The following is a 21,742-nucleotide window of genomic DNA, read 5'->3' on the forward strand; positions in this document are numbered from 1 at the left end:
CTTCTGACCACCTGGATTGAACTTCCTCTCTTCTGCCGACAGTAAGAAATCACCCATAAGTTTCAGCCCCTTGTCAGTACTTACAATTATCTCATCTTTGTCTTGTATTTGATTGGGGTGTTGCAGGTCATCGATGGGTATTCTTATTCTAACCTTTTCACAAAATGCATTGGAAGTCTCTTACCAGGTTATGGGTAGGTAAATGTCAGCTGTTGATTTTATGGAATGAGCACTGTGCTGGTTGTGAGAAGTCTTGGGTCTGGTTCCAGCTCCTTCATTAATAGCCTGAGAGACCTTGGACAGACCTTTTTCTCCTCAGCCTCAGTTTCCTTATCTCTCAAACTAGGGGGTTGGACCAAGTGCTCCTTCACTGTCAACCATCGCTCACAATCCACAAAACACACCAGAACTGGGCTCTACGAATGTGCTCAGTCTCTTTCTTTCCTTCCTCAGGGGTCTGTGAACTCTGGGAGAAAGGCAGAGATGGGTGTTACTTTCTTTGATGCTGTGTTTCCTCAACTCTTTTATTTTTATTTTTATTTGTTTAGTTGTTGATAAATCTTTATTTATTTATACGTGGTGCTCAGAATCTAACCCAGTGCCTCACACATGCCAGGCATGTGCTCTACCACTGAACCACAGCCACAGCCCCTTCTCAACTCTTAATTTTGAAGGAACTCTCCACCCTCTACCCTTCTTTCTTTCAGACTGAGTGAATGAAGAGTGCCTGAGAGGCGGAGAGTCGCATTCCCTAAGATGGAAAAGACAGATGGTAGGCAGGGGGTTTTCTATTCCCTTGTTTAAAGGGACACTTGGGTTGGAATGGGATAGTTACCATAAATCCTGCAAACAGCCTATGGGAGGCCTGTAGGAGACGTTCCCTAACAGGCAGTGTAGGGAAGCCCAAATCATGTATTTCAGGTGTGAACTACAGAAGAATAGAGAATGAAAATGAAATCATAAAATACAAAATATTGGACCTGTGTAATTTTCAGAGCATCTTCTCATCTCATCCAAGCATCAGGAAGGGAGCAGTATACCCTCCTTCATTACCTTTGTTTTATAGATGAGGAATTTGAAGTCAAGAGGCACGTGGCAAAAGTGTCTCCATTCACAGCTTTGTGACTCTACAAGTCATTTAATGTCTCTGAGCCTCAGTCCCCTTGTAGGTGAGGTAGCTTTGCCACTTAGTAAACCACTAAAATTTTTGTGATTTAAAGCCAGTTATTGTTGCCACTTAGTAAACCACTAAAATTTTTGTGATTTAAAGCCAGTTATTGTCAAAAGATTCTTTGGGTTGGCAGGCTTGTTATCCTGATCTGAGCTGCCTAGGCCCATTCACATGGTCCTCTGGGTGGCTTGGCTGGGTTGGACAGTTTGGAATGGCCTCATTCACATGTCTGATGGTTAAACATGTCACCTGGGCTGTCAGTGATGGTTGGTGTTGGCCGGATTGCTCAACTGTTGCTCATCATCCAGGAAGCTAGCTGGGGCCCATTCACACATGGTGGCAGAAGTGTTCAAACACAACCAGAAGAGACAGATCTCAATGTACAACCAATGCTCATCTCTGCATATGCCTCATTTGCCACTGCCCTCCTGGCCAATGCCAGCCACAGGCCCACCCTGTGGTCAGGGTAGTTGTTGGGTAGTACCAAGGCTGGGGTAATATTGTGGCTGTTTCTGCAAACTGTCTACCATACCCCCTAGATAAACAGGTATGAATACTATTTCCTAGGATTGGTAAAGAACTGAATGTGCTAATGCATGTAAAGTTGTTGAATAACAACTATCAAGCACAGTGGATGTCTCCATAAATATTTCCCTCTTCCCCTCCCAAGAAACTTGCTGAAGGTCATAGTCTAGACCCTGATCTTCTGACTTCGGATGAAATTCTTTTTCCAGATCACCCGGTGTTAGAAATAGGAGAGCCTGTAATCCCCGTTGCATCACATGGCCCTTTTTGGCCCAGGACTTAGGGAGCAGACATCAGCTGCAGCCCTGCCTGTTGCCTTTTTCCAGATGCATTGCCATATATTTCAAGGGCCTACCTATCTCCCCAGAGAGCTGTCTTTGCGGTGCATCACTGGAAGTGGTCCCAGAGAGCACCAGCTAACACCTTAGTGCCTGGGGGCCTGTCATCCTGCCACCTGGCCTCATTGTTCCCTGCTCAGCATCCTCAGCATCACCATCTCCACAGGATTACCCACAGCAGCTCCCAAGAGGCACCCCTCCCTGCATGCACAGCATCTCAGAGTAAAGGCCAAGCAGGAAAGCCTCCCTGGCTGCCTTGGCCTTTTGAAGAGGCTGACTTAATTCCCGTTCTTTCTGGCTTTATTTTTAGCCATTTTTCTCTCCTGTTTCTGTTTTTCCCATTTCCTCCAGACACTGATTACAGACTTTTGAATGTTTCTTTCTCACTTTCAGTGCCTCTAATTGGTTTAGTCACCTGCTGAACTTTCTTTTGTCCCTCCAGATGATTCTGTGGTACTCCCTCCTTACCTTGTCCCTTCCCAGCCCTCTTCCTCCCATCTGTGTGTGACTCTGAGGCTGATGGCTGTGTTTTAGGTCCTTCCAAGGCATCTACTCCTTGGCTTTGCTTTCAGAAAAAGACAGTTCCTGATAGCTTCGAGCCTCCTGTATCTTACTTTTTTAATTTTCCCCAAACTCATTTTTCCTTTTTCTCCAGAATTATTTTCTTGGGCTCTCATTCCCTCCTGAGGCTGTAGTCCTCACAGAGTTAGGGAGAGAATCTTTAGCAAATCCTCTCCCACCTATTCAGAGCCAAGCCCCCCGCCATCCCTGCCACTCCACCACATTTAGGATGCTCATTGATTACCTACTCTGTGCCATGAGCCTTAATATTGCGACAATTCTAAGAATTATTATCTCCTCTTTATATATGGATAAATTGAGGCATAGAGAAATGAAATACTTTGCCTAGAGTCTCACAGGTAGGAGATGACAGCCAGAATTCAAATCCAGCCAGCCTAGCTATGCTTGGCTTATCTGATCCAATTGTCATTTTGATTACAGACAGTTCTCCTAATTAATTCTTGTCCTGGCCCCATGCCTGGAATTGTGAGCTCCTGCATACCTGTCACCAGGTAGAATTAACAGGAGTGGAGCATGTGGTGAGGCTGGGTCTCCCTGCCTATCAGCTCAAGCTCCATCATGGAGGTCCAACATTCTGCCTGCACTGGGAAAAAGAAAAGGGCTGAAGAGTGGCACATGGCAGACAGGGCAGCGTGATGGATCACGAGTGAGACTGTGTGTGTGCGTGCATGCACACGCACATGCATGCACACGCATGCATGCACATGAGGATGGGTTTAAGAAAGTGCCTATTAACCCTCTCATCCATGATAACTGCTTACTCTCTGACTCCTTTGGTTCCCCTTGCCTCCCTGTGGAAGATTCTGCCTCTGAACCTGCTGTTTCTTACTTGATGTTATTATTGCATTTGTGTTCTGAACCTGCTCCCAGAGGCCTCTGGGAAAATCAGTGCAGAGGCAATAAAGGTAAATAATGCAGACTCTCCTTTAGGAGAGGTCTTTGCTTTCTGGGTCATAAATCTGCTTTCCACTTAACTTGAGACAAATGTCTCCTCTCTGATTTGTCCTGTCCTTGTACTCCAGGAGGCTTCTGAGTGAACCAAAGGACTTAAGAATATAGCTGAGTGTAATTGGAAACATTGCTCTCATTTACTGAAGCAGCCAGCCTGCTGCTTTGGGGTGGAAGGGAGATGTAGTTGGTATAAGAAAAACTATGTGGGTGAATGGGAAGTGATAGGGAGTTTTTGGGGAATGCTAGAAGAGTGTTTGCTCCTTATCTATCTGGAGGCCAGTCACCTGCTACAAAAGTTCTAAAACCCAATAGGAACCTTGGTGTAGATCAGCAGCAACGCAATCCTGTTCCCTACCGTGCTGTGCTTGTGACATAGTTGCCCACAGGCCTGTGGCTCTGCTCAGTAATGATGGCTGGCAGGCTCTGTTGTGTCCATGTTCACGAGTTCAGTCTTCATATGTCTAGTTGGCTTTGTCTCATTTTTTGGAGGCAACTATACTTCCCTAAGCACAGAGAGCCACCTGGCCCACATGTGGCATTAGCCAGAAGAAGCAGCTATCACGCAGGCACATGGGAAGAGCTCAGTCCTAATATATCACCATCCTCATGGAAAATCAAGCCCCAGTGTGCCCCAGGTAGCACCATCATTTGCACATTTTTTCATCTTGTCCCTTTCCCTCCATTACCTTTAGTTTCTTTGATCTTGACCACATCAGCAGTCTCCCAGCTGGTCCTTAGTTTTATCCTTCTTCCAGTTCTCTGAGAGGGCTGGGGGTGTCACTCACGGGCAGAGTATTTTCCTAGCATGCACAAGGTCATAGGTTCAACTCCTAGCAGCACAGAATAATAATAATAACAGTCCTCTGCAAGATGCTCCTTTTGAAATCACACTTGACTTAGTCTCCTCCTTGTTTAATCTTTCTTGGGATGCTGGGGAATGAATCCTAGGCCTCATGCATGCTGAGCTCACACTCTACTACTGAGCTAAGTCCAGCCTCCCACTCCCTTGTTTAAAACCCTTAGTGACTCCTGTTACCTAGAGAATAAGATCAAAACTTATTGGCATGTATGTAGGTTGCTCTATGACCTGGTGCTTTCTTCCCTTTCCAATTTACTTTTTCTGCTCTTTGTTCTTCTCTTCCACACTTTAGGTTCTGGCCATATGAGCTGCATTTACAGAGCCCTGGCACACAATGCAATTCCATGTCTCATGTCTTTGCACATTCTGGTGTCTATCTAGAATATCTGTCCTGGCTATCTATTGGAGGATAACAACCACCCCCCCGCCACCTGAAACTTGGTGGTTTACCACCATAATTTAATATTGATGCAGATTCAACTGAGTCCTCCTCACTTGGGGCCCTTCCTGTAGTTGAAGTTGGATGACAGCTAGTGAATTTTATTTATGTGTGTTTATTTATTTAGCAGTACTGGGGACTGAACCCAGTCACACTTTATCACTGATATTTAGCCTCATCCCTCTTTACACTTTTATTTTGAGATGGGGTCTTGCTGAGTTGCTGAGGTTTGAACTTCCAGTCCTCCTGCCTCAGCCTCCTGAGTCACTGAGATTACAAGCCTGTGTCATCTGTGCCCAGCTGAGTTGGTGACTGTTTTTCTCCTGCCTAACCCTGGGGCGAGGATGGCTGGAATCATTGAGGGCTGGGGAGACATCACTCTTCCTTTCTCTGCAGGACCCTTCTCCCTCTGTGGGCTTCCTCACCAGACAGCAGCCTAAGGGAAGTTGGACTTACATGGCAGCCAACTTCCCACCAACTGGGCATCCTAAGAGACCCAGCATAGAATTCTCTCAGCATCATTTCTGCCATATTTTTTTGGTCAAAGCAGTCCCAGATCAGCCCAGATCCAAAGGCATGGAGAAACAGACTCCACCTCTCAATGTGGAATTTGCTTGCTTGTCTAAAGAGGGTAGGAATTGATGGTACCATCTGGAGATAACTGGTGTAATATCTTTCACCCTCCTATTCTCCTGATAAATTCCTGTTTGTTCATTTAACACCCAGTCCTATGTCACTTTTGTGATTTCTACTCTCTCTTACCAAGGCAAAATTAGCTTCCATGTTTAAGAAAATTGTTTTTAGAGAAACTGGAAAAATAAGTCAGAGAAGACTGTACCTTGAGCCTGATTTGGACCCCTTACCCTGCTGTACTGCATGTGTGGCAGTACTCCTACTGGATCACATCAATCCTTGGAGGGCAGGGCAGCTATACCTGACTCATCTTCATGCTCTTGAGACCTAGCTTAGCAACTGACCCATGGGAGCTGAATAAATTGTGGCTGAGGGAAGTGAACTGAATTACTGCTGCTTTGTTGCTATGCTGTTTTTCCACCCAGGGGCCCCCTCCCCTTAGAGCCAAGGAATCGGTCACAAAGAACTTGTAGACCCAGAATATGAAACAGTGAATCACAGGAGTTGATTTCCATCCTGGAGCCTCAGTTCTCAATATTTTTGTCTTCCACAAAGATAATCACTACTGAGCAGGTATCAGGTGTTTATTATGTGCTAGGCATTGCGCCAGGCACCTAATATTCATTATTAATTAATTAGGTCTCATAATAATGCTATATTACCTATTATTTATCCCACTTTACAGATGATGAGATGCAGCAAGGCTAGGAGCAGAGAAATAGATGGAGCTCCAGAATCTGTATTCTGAACTTCTTTTGAGCTCAGCATTTTCAGAATATGCTCAGCAGAATGTCAGAGGTATTACATGAGGAATGCTGAAAGAACCCGGTCTTCTTCTGACCAGAAGAGGATGCCTGGAGAGAAGTCCCTAGGGACTCCAACAGTTGAAGGACTGACTTGTTCTTAGAGGCCTCTGTGGGGGCCAGTAGGGCGATGCTGCAAGGAGCCCAATGGCACCTTGGTGTAAAGTTCCCCATAGCATCCCCCATAGTTCAGGGTGCCTTAAAAGCCACAGGATCCACAGGGTCCATATCTCTTGGAGAATATTGGCCTGTGTCCCTTTTGACATTTGTTGGCCTTTCTCCCTCCCTGCCTTTTTTCCAACCTATGAAAAATGTATTCCCTTACAGGGCATGGTGTTTGAAAGTGGAATTCAGCTACGCATGATCACTTGTTAAGCACTAAGCAGTTTTCAGGGGGAAAGAGCATTAGCTATGCAGGCTCACTTGTTCCAGTTCTCTCTGATCTTCTTGTAACTGGAGGCTCAGGCATGGGAGGAAGCTTCAATAATGTAGAGGGCGCAACTCCTTGATACCTCCAGTGTAGCAAGATTTACTAGTTCCCATTTGAGTAATGCAAGTTTCTTTTTTATGCTGAGTAAATTGTATATCTCATCTTTCAAAACCTTCCATATCCATAATTGCCAATTAGTCCCCCTGATGTGCCAGTTCCTGGCCACTTCATTTCAATGGTTACATGACTCCAACTGGGAAAAAAAGTATGAGATAATGTCATTTCGCTGGTCTGCAGGCAGATTCCACACCAGCATCTGAGATGACATACTGCAAATTAAAAATCATTCCCTCTACCTGTTCCCTTGCAGGCACTGGCTAAATACACATTGCTTTAATAAGATGGTTTCCCAGTACAGCCAAAAGGACTGAGCTTCTCAGCACAATTTAGAGGTTAGAACATTTGGGAGAAATCTCACGTGACATTGTCAAGTTGAAATCACAGATATTAATTTTCATCACCCTTTAAATTTTGTTAACTCCTCCTCCTCCTCTTCCTCCTCCCTCTCAGCTAAAGACCAGATCTCTCCGGGTAATGAAGAGAAAGACCCTCCAAGGAGCCACCCGTACTCTGTGGAGACCCCATATGACTTTCACTTGGACCTGGACTTCCTCAAGTATGTAGATGACATTGAGAAAGGGAACACCATCAAAAGGATTCCTATCCACAGAAGAGCCAAGCAGGCCAAGTTTAGCACGTTGCCCCGCAATTTCAGCCTTCCTGACAGTGGGGTTCGCCCCCATGTTACTATCCCCCAGCAAAACTGGTCTCCCGCAGTGCCAAGGAAGGTGTCACTCAGGACCCAGGAGCAAACCCAGTCACTGCTGCTAGGTGATCCTCCTCACGCCTCAGCCAGCGGGAGCCAGGTGAGCTATCATAGGAAGGCCCTATTGGTGGAGGCCTCCAGGCAGCTGGAGGCTGTTGCTCCAGAGGAAGCCCAGATCACTTCTGGGAGTGGAGGGCCCCAGCTTTTGAGAGCTCCAGCATGCCAGCCACGCTGCCCCAAAACAGGGCCTCGGAGGAGCCAAACCTAAGCGCAGGTCTTCCAGCACCTCCTGCCTTCCCTCCTCTGCAGGGGGACGGCAGCGTCTGGAATGGCAGGATTTGCAGGTGGAAGGATTTGCAGGTTTTCACAGCTCCAGCCCTCTAGCAACCACCCATCTGACAGCGATTTGGGAGACCTGGTGGCAGGGCTCCCAGAGTTAGTCCAGGAGGGGGCTGAGCCTGCAGTGGGGGAAGTGAAGGCTCCAAATCACATGTTTCTCCCAGGGCCTCCTCCCGCATTCCAAAATGCACTCCTAGAGGGTGCGGAAGGCGAACCCCAAACCAGAGAAGCAGGGGGGGTTCTCACACCTGGCTCCTCAACACCCAGCCCCCCACCTCTGCCATCTCCCATCCCTGAGAATGAGCTCCCTCTGGAGGAAGTCGAGCTCAACATCAGTGAGATCCCACCCCCGCCGCCCATAGAGTTGGATGTGAGAAGCATCGGCATCCGGGTAACTGAGGAAAGCCTGGGCCTTGCCCTGGTGGACCCCAACAGCATCTCCACCCTGAAGGAGCAGGTCTCAGCCCTTGAGGGTGAATTGTCTGGCAGAACCAAGGAACTGACCCAGGTCCGAGCTGCCCTTCAGCAGCAGGAAGAGGAAATCAAGACGCGGGAGGGGAGGATTCAAGAGCTGGAGTGCACTGTAGCCCAATTGGAAGAAAAGCTTAGCCAAGAGACGTCCAGAGATGCCCAGGGCCAGGCTGATGCCATGGTGAACACTGACCCTCCCCGTGGGCTCTTCCCAGGGGAGTCATGTGACAAGAGCATGGGGTCAACCTTCTGAGCATCACAGACTCTGAAAGCTGGGGGGCTGGGGGAGAGGAGAATGGCTTCCTATGGGGGCAAAATGGTCACACTCGAGTGGGTCAGAGACTGACAGAGCCTGTGCTACCGTCCCAGCTCTCACTGCCACAGGGACCTCAGAAGGTCCTTGCCTCCCCTTTACATTGCTGCCTCCCCACTGAACTCAGGATTGAAGAAGCAGGCTCTGAGCATGAGGGAGGCCTGCAGGCAGGAGGCGAGAGCCTGGCCAGGGCAGCACAAGGTTCTTCACGGAGCAGTGACAGAGAGGCTGCCCCAGGGGTCAGGGAGGAGCTCCCAGGGAAGGAGCACCCGGGAAGGCCACTAAGCTCTCCAACAGATGCCACCATTGGGCAATATGTGAAAAAGATCCAGGAGCTCCTGCAGGAGCAGTGGAGCTGCCTGGAGCATGGGTACCCGGAGCTGGCCAGCGCCATCAAGCAGCCTGCCTCCAAGCTCAGCAGCATCCAGAGCCAGCTGCTCAGCTCCCTCAACCAGCTGCTGTCTGCCTTCTCAGCCCAGGCTCCCCCACAGGAGCCTGCAGCCCCACCCTCCTCCCCTCCAACCAGTAAATACTGGTGCCCAAGGCAGGGAACCTTTTCTCCTTTATATGACAAATCCAAGGGAAAGGGGGTTTTGGTTACATGAGTAGATTTCTAAAAAGATTTTAGCACCTCCAGGAGCCTAGTGGAATAAAAACTGACCTGTGTAAGCATGGGGGCCGCACCTCTACTCTCCTTGTGTAGGTGTAAGGCTGACTGCAGGGCCACCACATATAGCTGTACAGATAGTGTCAGCCACAAAGATGCCAGCCAGGGAGGGCAAATAACAGCTGAAATCCAGCCCACGCTCCCTTTGCCAAACCATGTGCCTGCAGCACTGGGTCTACCCAGAGGGGGCACTGTTCTCATTTCATTGCACAAAGGCAAAGTCTTGGCCAAGGGTGGTCCTGCCCTGGGTGCTCCCCTCAGGCTCCCTGCTGGTTTCCTGGGCTTCAGCATTCCTGCTGGAACAGGAAAATCGCTTTCTGGCCCTCCCACATCAGAGGTTTTCTCTAGCCTGGTTTTGGATGAGCATTATATAGAGATTGGGAATTGTTCACTGAGTATTTTCTGTGTGCATGCATGGGAGCAGGGGCTCACATGGGCCAGAGCAGCTCTTCCTCTTCTGACCGATCTCACACTGTTGAGGAGAGTGGAGCCATTACCATGCTTGGCTCAGTGGGCAGCATGCAAGTCTGCTTCCTGCCACAGGTCACAGGTTGGCTGCCTTCTCATTTCGGTGCTAGTTCCCATCTTGTCCCTTGGGAAATGCCTCCCATACTACTGAGCACAGCATGAGGTTGTGCTCTTGCTCACCTGTCTCCAGTGTCATCACTACCCCCACATCACAAGTGTCAACGTGCACATGAACTAGAAAGGACTTCTGAGGTGCCCTTGAGCGGAGAAGGGTGCTGGCCCATGAGTCCACAGACCTAAGTTCTATTCCTGCTCTGCCATTCCCCAAGGAAGCCTGAGTCTCAGATTTCCTAGCCATAAGATAGGGACAACAACCACATGTGCCCATGTGGTTCCCTGCGAGAATGTTCCAGTCTCTCTAATCATCCATATAGAGAGGGGCATCATTAACAGGAACCATTCTATTGACAGTCACCAGAAAGAATAAAACCATTTTATTGAAAAAGTCCCCAAAACATTTGATTTGAATTATCTGGTTTCTGTCCCTATCCACCTTTTCACACACCTGCAACCTGTATCCCCTTAAAGGAAAAGCCCTGCTTTTGCTACTCCAAGATCTTTCTAACCTGTGATGTTGTATCTACCTAGAGAGCTCCCCGCCGACCAGCCTTAAATCCATAATGAAAAAGAAAGACTATGGCTTCCGTGCAGGAGGTAATGGGACCAAAAAGAACCTTCAGTTTGTTGGGGTTAACGGTGGGTAAGCATCGCTTGTGAAGCTCCGACTGCCTTCCCTGCTACCTCTCCTGCTGTTGTCCTCGGTGCTCTCTTTTCTAGGGGGAAGCATCTGGTTTTTGTTCTTCTGCAAGGGAATTAATCTCCAAGGTCCTTTAAAACTCCATGTCGGGTTTGCACATGTTTGGCTCTTTGCCAGATGTGCTGGTTTGTTGGAACCTCTGCTTTTAATATACTTGGCTTTGGTCTCCCCCAGGGCCAGGACTCTGGGTGGTTTCTGGGAGTTTGGGAGAACATGGACCCTTTGAGGAAGGTCTTTAACCCGAACCATGACACTGAAACTAGTACAATTGTATGTGTTTAAAATGTTTCTCCTTTAATTACTGCAAACCAAACCCAAGTTTTGGGCAATGAAAGGAAACAACCAGTCTATTGATAAAGAACATGAACCAAGCCTTCTGTAGTCTAGGGACTTAAACATTGGATTTAGAATACAGTCATGCAGCTGGGCACAGTGGCACATGCCTCTAATCCCAACAACTCATGAGGCTAAGGCATGAGGATTGCAAGTTTGAGGCCAGCCTCAGCTTCTTAGTGAGACCCTGTCTTAAAAGAAAAGATGTTTTTAAAAGACCTGGGATGTAGCTCAGTGTTAAAACGCCCTGGGGTTCATTTCCCAGTGCCAAAAGGAAAGAAAGAAAATTACAGTCACATGTCACCTAACAACCAGGGATACCTCTAAGAAATGCAGCATTAGGCAATTTTTGTCACTATGGGACACCACAAAGTACTTACAAAAGTCAAAACATCTATGATGTCACTAAGCACATGACTGTATTTTCTAAATCGCTCATTCAGCATTTATTAAATGCCAACGATATGCTAGGTGGTGGGTATTAAAAAAAAAAGTCAAATAGATCAAGGTCCCTACCTTTAGCTCTCAGATACGTCAAGAAACAAGGGAGAAATGCTGACGTGCCAAGACCAGTTGTATTAGTCAAGGAAACACAGGATGCTGTGGAAGCCCAAGGAGGCGTCTAGCCCAGCAGGCGGTGTGTCCGGGAGACTGCCCAGAAAAAGTGGGGATCCTGCAAACTTAAGTCACACAAAACACTAGTCGCGAATGGGGGTGGCATCATTGTTGTAGTTTCTGTGAAGGAAACGTCAGAAATGATGAAGCAGGTTGTCAGGTGGGCTGCTGCTCTCACTTCCTCTGGTGTGTGACCCTCTGGTCCATGAAGAACCATGTTTTGTGCTTTCACCAGTTCACATGCAAAGGAGGAGGATCAGCCTGATCTCCAAGCCTAATGCAGGTCACGCTGCTGCCCAGCTTAAATGCCCTTCACAGTCCCCCTCTGTGCCCAAACCTGGAGGAACTAGATCATGGTTCAGCCTTCTCGTTCACCTCAGCTCCTGCCTCACCTCCCTCCAACATGCTGAGCTCAGGCCCATCTCAAGGCCCTGGCATTTGCTTCCCCTGCTTAGACTGAGCCCCTCCTGGGGTGCGGGAGCATAAATAATCCTGATCCCCATCCTGAAGACTCAGGTTTAATTAGTCTGGGAGACAGTCCACCTACTGGGAATGCTAACCCCCACCCCAAGTGTTCTAATGTGCAGCTGAGGTTAAGAACCCATGTCCTAATTGAAGCAGCTCTTCCTCCCATCACTAGCCCATGGCCCTTTTTAACTTTGTGCATTATTCTTATCACTTTCTGAATATAATATTTGTTGCATGTCTGTATCTGCCTCTCCCTACTAGCATATAAGCTCCCCTAAGGCAGGGGCTTTGATATAAGCACTTAGAACACTACCTAGCACATAGTAGGTGCTCAATAAATTTCTTCCAGGTAAAAATTTTATTTGAATTTGTTTTTGTTGTGTTTTGTTTCCTTTGTGGTGCTGGGGATCAAAACCCTGGGGCCTTGCACATCCTAAGCAAGTGCTCTACCACAGAGTGACACTTCTAGCCCTAGGTGAAGTTTTTATGGAAGCAATTCTAAGATGTACTCAGCTTGGTAAACATAGTATGCCCCCCATTTCTTTATCACAAAAGAAAACGGTTATTCCAAACACAATGGAGAAGAAATATCTGAGAATTAAGCAAAATAGAATGCAGGCATACCAGGGAGCCTGCTGGGTTTGCAGATCCAGTGAGCACAGAGTTCTTATGTAGAAGCCACTGATGGAAAAAGGACCTTAGGGGGTTCAGCAGCAAGCATAGTCACTGATTCCTGTGGCTCTGTGGAGTATCCTCAAAACCCAGATCTTAATACCAGCATTCTCCATTGGGATCTCCTGTTGAATATTGGCAGGGGAATCGGTAAATCGTCCAGTACTTTGCCCCTGGTCTCTGGCAATAGGATCATTTATAGCTGAATGTAAGATTCACTGTCAGGAGCAAAGCCACAAGTCAAGTACCTGAGACCACACTTTTGCTGCTCCAAGTTGTAGTTCTAACAGGCTTCAGGTGAGAAAAGCAGGTGCGTGTTTGAGTATCTGAGTCCTGCTGGGAGCAGGTGCAGAGGAGCTCACCCCTTACCAGTCTCACCCTGGGCTGGGGAGGAGAGAGCTGCAGGAGGTCTGCCCTCCACCCAGAGATGTGAAGACTTGTCAGGCTATTCAGGGAACTCAGGGTGGAGGTGGGGATGCTAACCTTTACTTGGGCTCCTCTCTGGACCTAACATTAGGATTCCAGAAGCAAATGGCTCTGTGAGAACCTTGGATTGACTGTCTAAATCATCAAATCATCAGCCAATTCAGGGATAGGGTGTTGGTGTGTTTGCTGCAAAGAGCACAATTTAGCTTTTCTTCACAAATGGCATCCATCACCAGAGCCTATTTCTCTGACTGTAGGGTTCCTGGGAGCCTCCTCATCCTGGCCTGCAGGATGTGCTTAGTAAACTGGGGAGTGTGACCTGAGACCTGCCTTGTTCTCCTTGGTGTTGACATAGCCCTGGGCAGGTAGGACAGGACGAGTGACCTCTTCTCCTTCTCCAGCTATGAGACCACTTCCAGCGAGGAGACCAGTGGTGAGGACAGCTCTCCAGAGGACTTGTCTGACAGTGAGGCTGAGAAGAAATGTGGTGGCCCAGACCACAGGCGGGGCCAAGATGCCACCAGCTGTGAGGCTGGCCAGGATGTCCCTGAGGGCACTGACAGCACAGGCCAGGAAAGCGGGTTTGGGGAAGAAGCCCCCCATCCCAAGGCTGAGAGGTGAGTCAGATGGGTGCAGAGGGGGCCGCCATTCCTCTGGTGAGGGGCGAGGGCATGCGCTCACCCTTCCATCCGGTCATTGGGTCATTTGTCGATCCACCCGTTGGGCAGAGTTTGTTGAGTTTTCTTCCAGGCTGGGCTCTGGGCAGTGGTTGAACTAAACAGACATGACTCCTGGAATATTCTGTCATAGGTAGAGCTCTGCGGATAAAGCCAACATTCACCTAGCACTGGAAATGTGATGGATGGACAAGTATTATTTTATATAAGCCTTTTCACGATCCTGCAAGGCAGCCGTCACTATGATCCCCACTTTACAGGTGTGGAGATGGAGGCTGAGGGAGGGAAGTGATTCTGCTAGCAGAGCAGTTTGGACCTGCTGGTTCTGACCCATACACTTCTCTGCCTCTCTTGTTGGCCAGGTGACACCACCCTGTAAAGTGATGGGAGGCACGTGATGTGATGGGGGGGGAGAGAGAGAGAGAGAGAGAGAGAGAGAGAGAGAGAGAGAGAGAGAGAGAGAGAGAAGGAAGGTGGGGGAGAAGGAGAAAGGAGAGGGGGAGTCTTTCTTTTCCTGACTTGGAAAAGAAAGTGATCAGAGGCCATGCCTTTGGAGCTGACCACACCTTGATTCAAGAACTGCCTCTGCCATGGTATTCTTTGGCAAGGTCCTTAAGCTGGGGTCACTTCCCTTTCCTTATCTGAAAAAATGTGGATAATAGTGACCTCTTAGATTTGATCTGAGAATCGTGTGAGAAAAAGCACTTACGTGCCTCACACAGTTCCTGCCATGGAATGGGCTCCCGATGAGAGTAGCAATAGCTGAGTCAGGACCACCATTATCAGCATCATCGTCACCTGCAGCCTGCTGCTGGGGGAATGCTGAGCAGTAACAGAGGCTGGTTAGTGAGCAGGTGCACAGGGTGCTCTGTGTGGCAGCCTGATGAGACTGTGCCGAGCAAGCAGGCATGGTGGCGCACACCTGCAATCCCAGCTGTTTGGTAGGCTGAGGCAGGAGGATCTCAAGTTCCAGGTCAACCTGGGCAACTTAGCGAGACTCTGTCTTTCAAAAAATAAAAAGGTCTGAGGTGGCAATTTGATGGTAGAGCTCCCCTGGGTTCTATTGCCAGTACTGCAAAAAATTAAAAATAAATAAAAGTGAGTGGGCTCTCGGGGACCGGTGCCGTTAGAGCACACTGAGGCCTGTGTGCGTGTCGCTGTGGCACCCAGTGTCAGTGATTCTCATTTTATGAACTCTTAGCCCTTGTGGTTCCTTTGTGGAAGAAGGACCTGAAGAGATTTGCTGGTATGTGTTGGGCTCTTTGGATTTTTTTTTCTAGTCCACCCAGGAAGAAAAATTTCATCCAAAGTCAGAACAGCAGCCCTCCAGTCCCCAGTGAGTCAGGCATTGTGTTGAGCCCACAGCCTCTGCAACTTGGTTTATCTGTTCCAACAAGAGCAGGATGCAAAGGCTCTTCAGAGCCACATCAGCAGGGTGCTCAGATCACCCTACACTTCTGAGGAATGTTCCCTATCCTGGGGGAGTTACCCGGTTTGGGTGTTTGAGTTGCTGAGAAATGAAAGAGGAAAATGAGAGTCGTTTTTATTAATGTGGAGAATGATTACATAAATGTGCTTCTGTGTGTGTGTGTGTGTATACATATATATACACATGTGTGTGTGTTTGTTTTCTCTGGATATAAACCCTCAGAAGAATTTCTTAACGCATGCCGAGCATTGAGCCAGTATCTGCTGGAGACTGGGACCACCACTGACCAGCTCTTGGTACTCTGATTTTCCATTGTCATGTAAAGATTTCCCACCAGGGTGACTTTGGCCCCTTGCCTTATGCCATGGTGTGAATGTGCACACAGGAGTCCCTCTCCTCAGGGAATTCTGTCATTTACCCAAATGCTGCCACCCAAAATGATGGATTATGCTGAGGATGTGGAAGGATCAATCTGCATGAGAAAGTAGGTCAGGGGCTCAGAGGCATTTACCAAGGGAGATTAGGCATCACCACCTGAGTGTCTGTCACTAAAGTGTTTGTGGTTGAGGCTCAAACCTCTGCCCTGAGGTTGGGGAAACATATGGGTGGAGTGGGAAGAGCTTGTGGAATGGGAACTGTGGGTTCTGGGCCCAGAACCTCACCTGTGAGGCAGGAAGTGGGTGAGGGCAAGGCTCAGAGCCTGCCTCCTCATCAACAGAACAGTGGTAGTGAGTGGTGTGTGTCCACCCCCTGAAGCTCTGACACTTAATTCCATAGTTACTACTGCTTTTCTTAAAGTGCACCTATGGATCGAAAGACCAGAAACAAGAAAATCCATGTTTGCTCCTTTCCACCTTCGTGGCCCATGGAGATTTGAGCATGTGATGATTGGGTCCTACTTTTAATCAAGAGCTACTGACATGGGCACATTTCCCATGGCAGGAGAGAGCTGTCAGAAACACAGCAGAATAACCTGTAAGCGTTTTAAAACCTATTTTGCTCTCCTCTCCAGAAGAGCCCAAAGAGTAAAAATATCAATTCAGCAGAGTTTATTAGTTGGCCAGACCATTTTTATTATTTTATTGTGGCTGATTTGGCATATGGCAGTTCCCAGACTTAAAGAAGCAGTGTGCGATGTGGATGTGAATTGAAATTCCTGTTTCTTGTTCTTAAACAAATTATGGAACTAAGTCTTACCTCTTCATTTAAAATCCCTGCTATGCTCCTTCCTTTGAGGGTGTTTCTCCAGATTTTCTTGAAGATTTCTTGGGTGAAGCAGATAATCCTCTCTAGGATCAAAGAGAGAGAGAGAGAGAGAGAGAGAGAGAGAGAGAGAGAGAGAGAGAGATGGGGGTGGGGAGGAAGGTGGAGGGAGAAGGAGAAAGGAGGTGGGGAGAGATTCTGATATGTAAGTCTTTTGGCCACAAGTGCTTTCTCTGTTCCTGACTTTGAAAAGCAAGGGATCAGAGGCCATGTATGTGTAACCCCACAACCATACCCACATTAGGATCTGAGCATGGATGTCCCCCTGTGCTCCCTCCTTGCCCCTGCCTGAGAGACAACGCAGGCTATGCAAGAACCCCACTCTGCAGAGACTTGGAAATAAGGAACACAGCCCATTTTTCCATTCCCAGTTTGTATTAGGGACAAGTAGTATTCAAAAACATTATATACTTCCAAGGTCGCAAGCTGAAACAGGACTCAAACCTAATCACATTGATTTAGTGACTCCAAACCCAGTGCTCTTTCCAGAATGAGCATGAAATCATTCATAACAACCATACCCCAATAGCTTCCCCTCCCCTTAAGTAAATGTCATCTTAAGCCCTTAGGTCATGTTACATACAGAGTTGATGTCATTGACTTTGACACTCCTATGGTTCCAGGGGAGCCAGGTGCTACAGAGAGCAGGGGTCCTGTCATGGGTCGTTAAACTTTTCACTTTGGAGAGCCCTACAAAACTCATAGCCAAGAACAGGGCTGGAGATGTAGCTCAGTGGTAGAGTGCTTGTCTAGAATGCGCAAGGCCCTGGGTTCAAGTCCTAGCACCACAAAAAAAGGAAAAGAAAGTCAAGAATAATTCAAGCCCACCTGTTTGGGTTTTATTTCCAGCATAAATCGCGTATGATTGTCTGTATAATGTTGTGACTTTGCAGCTATGCCTAGTATAAAAAGGAAGAGCCCTCGTGCCATATGGGGTAAGTCAATGTAGACTGACCATGTGGGCATGAAAGAGAGTTTTAGTAATCCGGTGCACACAGGTTGTGACCTCAACTTACACTAGTTTCAGGCCATCATCTAGGAAAGGGAATTGTTCCTGGTTATTGCAGTGTCATCCCAGAACTCCTTGCTACCTCCCATGGAGGGTTGATCTCAGGTCCCATGTGTTCCTGCATTCCCAACCTTGCTGTCTGTCCGTCCCCTACATAAATCCCCTGCAGGGATACAGGGAGATAAGGGATGGAGGCAGAAACATTCAAAGCTGACACATCCTGGTGTCAAGTGGGACATCCCAGACCAGGGAACCTCTCAGAATTGGAATCTTTTGGGGTTTCAGAGGCAAAGCTTGAACACCATCAGTCAAGAGTGGTTCCGTATTTCAGCCTGAAGTCATCTAGCCCTGCCGTGGTGGCGGCCTACCTCGCTGGGGTCCAGCCTCACTCCCCAAATCTCCTGAAGCTGCTTGTCAACTTGGCTGATCATAAGGGGAACACAGTGCTCCACTACAGCGTGTCCCACTCCAACTTCTCCATCATGAAGCTGCTGCTGGACACAGGTCAGAAATGGCTGCATCTGTAGTCTGGATCCCATTTCTTTTTTTTTTTTTTTTTAAGAGGATCTCACTATGTTACCTGGCTGGCCTCCAATTCCTGGGCTCAAGCAATCCTCCTCTCTCAGCCTCATCTGTAATTGAGGGTCATTCATGTACCATACCTCTTTCCAGCAAGAAAATTTTCACTCTTCAGAGTTCCTTCTTTACTCCAGAAACTGGACTAGACCATGTTGCCTATATCATGTCATTCATTCTCCACAATAGACCTGTGATATTATTCTCAATTTTCAGGCTCAGAGAGTTTAAAACTTACTCAGGTCACAGTGCTGATAAATGGTAGAGCAGATTCTAGATTTGGTCTATTCAACTTCAGAGCTCTACCATACTGCCTTAGGAAAGGCCATCATTTCTTGTCTTTTTAAGATAATTTTTAACAAAGATCTTGGTTCCATTTGACCAGTTGGACTCCTTTATTATTTGCCAGATAATTATTGATGATTTATGAGGTCCATACTGGCTACAACCTGACATGCAAAAGAGCAGGGCAAGATGGCTCTGAAGAGAGATGCAGAATGTGATTTAGAGATGCAGAAGAAGTGAGATAATATTCAATGCAGGAGCAGGAAAGGTGCCCTGAAGCAGATGGGGTTCCACAGGCAGAGAAGTGTTCCAGGTGAGGGGAGCACCAGAGAAGGTAAGAAAAGAAAAGACACCTGGAGGTCAGAATGGCTCCTGGTTTGGACAAGATGTGAACAAAAGTTGGGAAGGTAAGTTGGAGCCATTGGCATGGAGGACCTTGTGTGCCAGACTGACACCTGTTTGAAAGGTGTTGGGAAGTAGTACAGATTTTTGTGTAGGGAGCTCTATCACCAGGGCAGTTCTCCAAGAAGCATAATTCGGTGGTAGGAGCAGATTAACGGAGGAAGTGTAGGAGGAGGTGGCAGGCTAGTTGGGATTCCACTGCAAGGGTCCACAGAGAGGTAGTGAGGACTAGATGATCATAGCAGGAATAGAAGAGCAAAAAGTCACTGGAGAGTTAGTGACCACCTGGCTGTGATGGGCCTGGGAAGTCAGAGCTCTCTGTCAAGCTTCGATGGCTGAGAAGATGATGGTGTTGTAAAAGCGGAAGGAGCAAGTGTGGGGAGGCAGATTTTCAGTTTCTAGTGGGTCATCCAAGCGGAAATGTCCAGAAGATATTGAGAGTTCCAAATCCAAAATCTACAGATAGTAGAGTTTCAGGAGGACCTGGCTAGAGCAAAAGCACTGGAGTCCTGGGAGAGTCTGGCTCCAGGAATTGGAGCAGAGGCTGATCTGTTCCCTTATTAAGGAAGCGTGGGGCCAGGGGATGGGGTCTGATCTCAGAAACCAACAGCTTTCCCACTTCTCAGGTCTTGTCCATCTAATTTAACTTCCTCTGACAGTTTCCATGATCTGCCCTGCAATATCCCACCTACCATAGCTGTCCCTGTGTCACCACACTCTCCTCCTGTGTTCCACCCAGCCATGCTGGCCTCAGACTCACCTAACTCCTTGCTCCTGGGATCTTTGTATTTTATTTCTATCTAGACTCTTTCTGCTGAAACTTTTTGTAGGACGGCTCCTTATCACCCAGGTCAGAGCCCAAATGTCACCTCCTTGAAGTCATTCTCGTGACTCTATTTAAAGGGGTGCTATCCCATCTGTTCTAGGGGAACACCTGTTTTTTTCTTTAGATGATTTTTTTCTGTATTTCTATCCAACAGAATGCAAACTCTGTAAAAAGGGACTCTTGTCTGTTCCTTTACGTCTGTATTCCAAGTTCCTAATCCAGTTCCTGGATGATGTTGTCTGTTAAAGGAATGAGTAATGGGTGACTCCTGGAGCTCAGTTAATCTCCAGTGTACTTCCAGTTCTCCACTGTTCTTTTAAGCAGCCTTGAGGCTCTTCTGAACAGGAAAGGTGACATATGGAAAAATAGCCTAAACTTCTATCTAATTCTCACATCATCAAGAGATTAAATTCCATTGTTTCTGGGGATATAGCTCAGTTGGTAGAGTGCTTGCTTCGGATGCACAAGATCCTGGATTCAATCCCCAGCAATTAAATTCCAGTTCTAAGTTTGAGTCAATGTTATTGATTTCAGTTATTCATGGATTCCTGGGTACCATCAAAATGGTAGCTCAGTTGAGGGAGGCACATGGTTCAGTGGAGCATGCCTCTGTATTCCACTTACCATTTCTAGTATTCTGGGCTTTCAATAGAGAACATGAAGAACAGTAGCTAGAGTCTTTTGAGTGTCTTCCCCATCCCCAAAACTGGTCTAGGTATGATATACATGTTCACATATAAAATCCTTGTGGAGATTGTGAAACAGATATTAATCGCATTTTCCAAGTGAGGAAACTGAGGCTCAGAGATGTCAATAAATGTGGTTGAGGTCACAGAACCAGTCACAAAGCCAGAATGCAAACCAAGATCTGTCACTCTCCAAATCTGGACTTTTTCTACTACCCCCAAGTAGTTCACAGGGACACTCTGAGGCTTTGAGAGCACCTAATATGTGTGTGAAGAATCCAAAGACCAGTAACATGGAGCCCTCTCTTAAGTAGCTCACAGACTTGTAGCCTATTAGGAGTTCTAGGTGAGCTAGGCCAGGACAGTGAGCAGACACCCTAAGATTTGGGTGCTATAAATTTCTGCTACTGTTGATTAGACATCCAGCTAATACTCATCAACTTTAAGGTGGTTTGGAAGCTTCCCCTTTGACATACTAGCATAGAGGGTGAAGAGGGTTTGGAGAACAGGCCCAAAATGCCATTATTTTCTCTCATCAGTAAAAAAGTGTGTTGAGAGTGACAGATCTGTCACACTCCCAAACCTGGCCTCCCTTCAGAGGCCATTGTGAAGCATCTGAAAAGCACATTACAAACTGTAAAGTGCTGTACAGAAAGTGATGACTTCTTCTTATAATAATAATAATAATTACTATTATTATTATTATTATTATTATTATTATTATTATTATTATTACTGGGGATTGAACTCAGGGACCTACAACCACTGAGCCACATCCCCAACCCTATTTTTTATTTTATTTAAAATACAGAGTCTCTGAGTTGCTTAGCACCTCACTTTTGCTGAAACTGGCTTTGAACTTGCAAGCCTCCTGCCTCCTCCAGAGCTGCTGGGATTACAGGTGTGCACCACCAGCCAGGCTGTGACTCATTGTTATTGAGAATAGAAACACAGAGTACACCTCCATAAGCTGGGTCCCTAGTGGTGCAAGCTTGTTGAGTTTGAGCATGCTTGGTGGAGAGTCTTTCAGGAGCATGTGGCATGAATGTGGATCCTCAGCCCTTTTCTGGGTCCCCGGTGAGGACCTCACTCCAGAGTGCTGCACAACATGTTTCTGAAGAGATAAGAGCACTGGTAACTTGAGGCCTATTCACACATCTTAAAGCAAACTTAAAGTAGGGGTAAAAACAAAAATTATTAACACAGCAATGTCCACCTTCACTCCTAATCAGGACAGGCTTCTGAGGCGGTGCACTGGGTTATCATTCAAGGTTCGTAACCCACTCAATCACAGCCATGGTCAGAGGGGCTCGAGAGGAAAAACTGCTAATGAGTCAGCCAAGCCAAGGTTTGCAGATCCATTGGCACTTAGGTATAACAATTGCACACTTCTGAAAAATGCTTGGGGTGGAGCAGAGGGAATATCAAACAAATGCTGGGTTC

General features: G+C 47.3%; 1 protein-coding gene across 1 annotated transcript in view; it reads left to right on the forward strand.

Moving 5' to 3' along the window:
• Positions 1–756: 756 nt before the first annotated feature.
• The window catches only part of LOC139701376 (KN motif and ankyrin repeat domain-containing protein 4-like), a 31,628-nt gene continuing 10,642 nt past the window's right edge, over positions 757–21,742 (forward strand). The window contains 10 exon segments of the mRNA XM_071618605.1: positions 757–772; positions 7,302–7,766; positions 7,769–7,889; positions 7,891–8,600; positions 8,603–9,205; positions 10,464–10,575; positions 13,548–13,762; positions 15,460–15,548; positions 17,810–17,855; positions 17,858–18,028. Coding sequence (XP_071474706.1) covers positions 757–772; positions 7,302–7,766; positions 7,769–7,889; positions 7,891–8,600; positions 8,603–9,205; positions 10,464–10,575; positions 13,548–13,762; positions 15,460–15,548; positions 17,810–17,855; positions 17,858–18,028 — 2,548 coding nt within the window.

This window comes from Marmota flaviventris, chromosome 10, assembly GCF_047511675.1.
Source record: "Marmota flaviventris isolate mMarFla1 chromosome 10, mMarFla1.hap1, whole genome shotgun sequence".
In the NCBI taxonomy this organism is placed as follows: domain Eukaryota; kingdom Metazoa; phylum Chordata; class Mammalia; order Rodentia; family Sciuridae; genus Marmota; species Marmota flaviventris.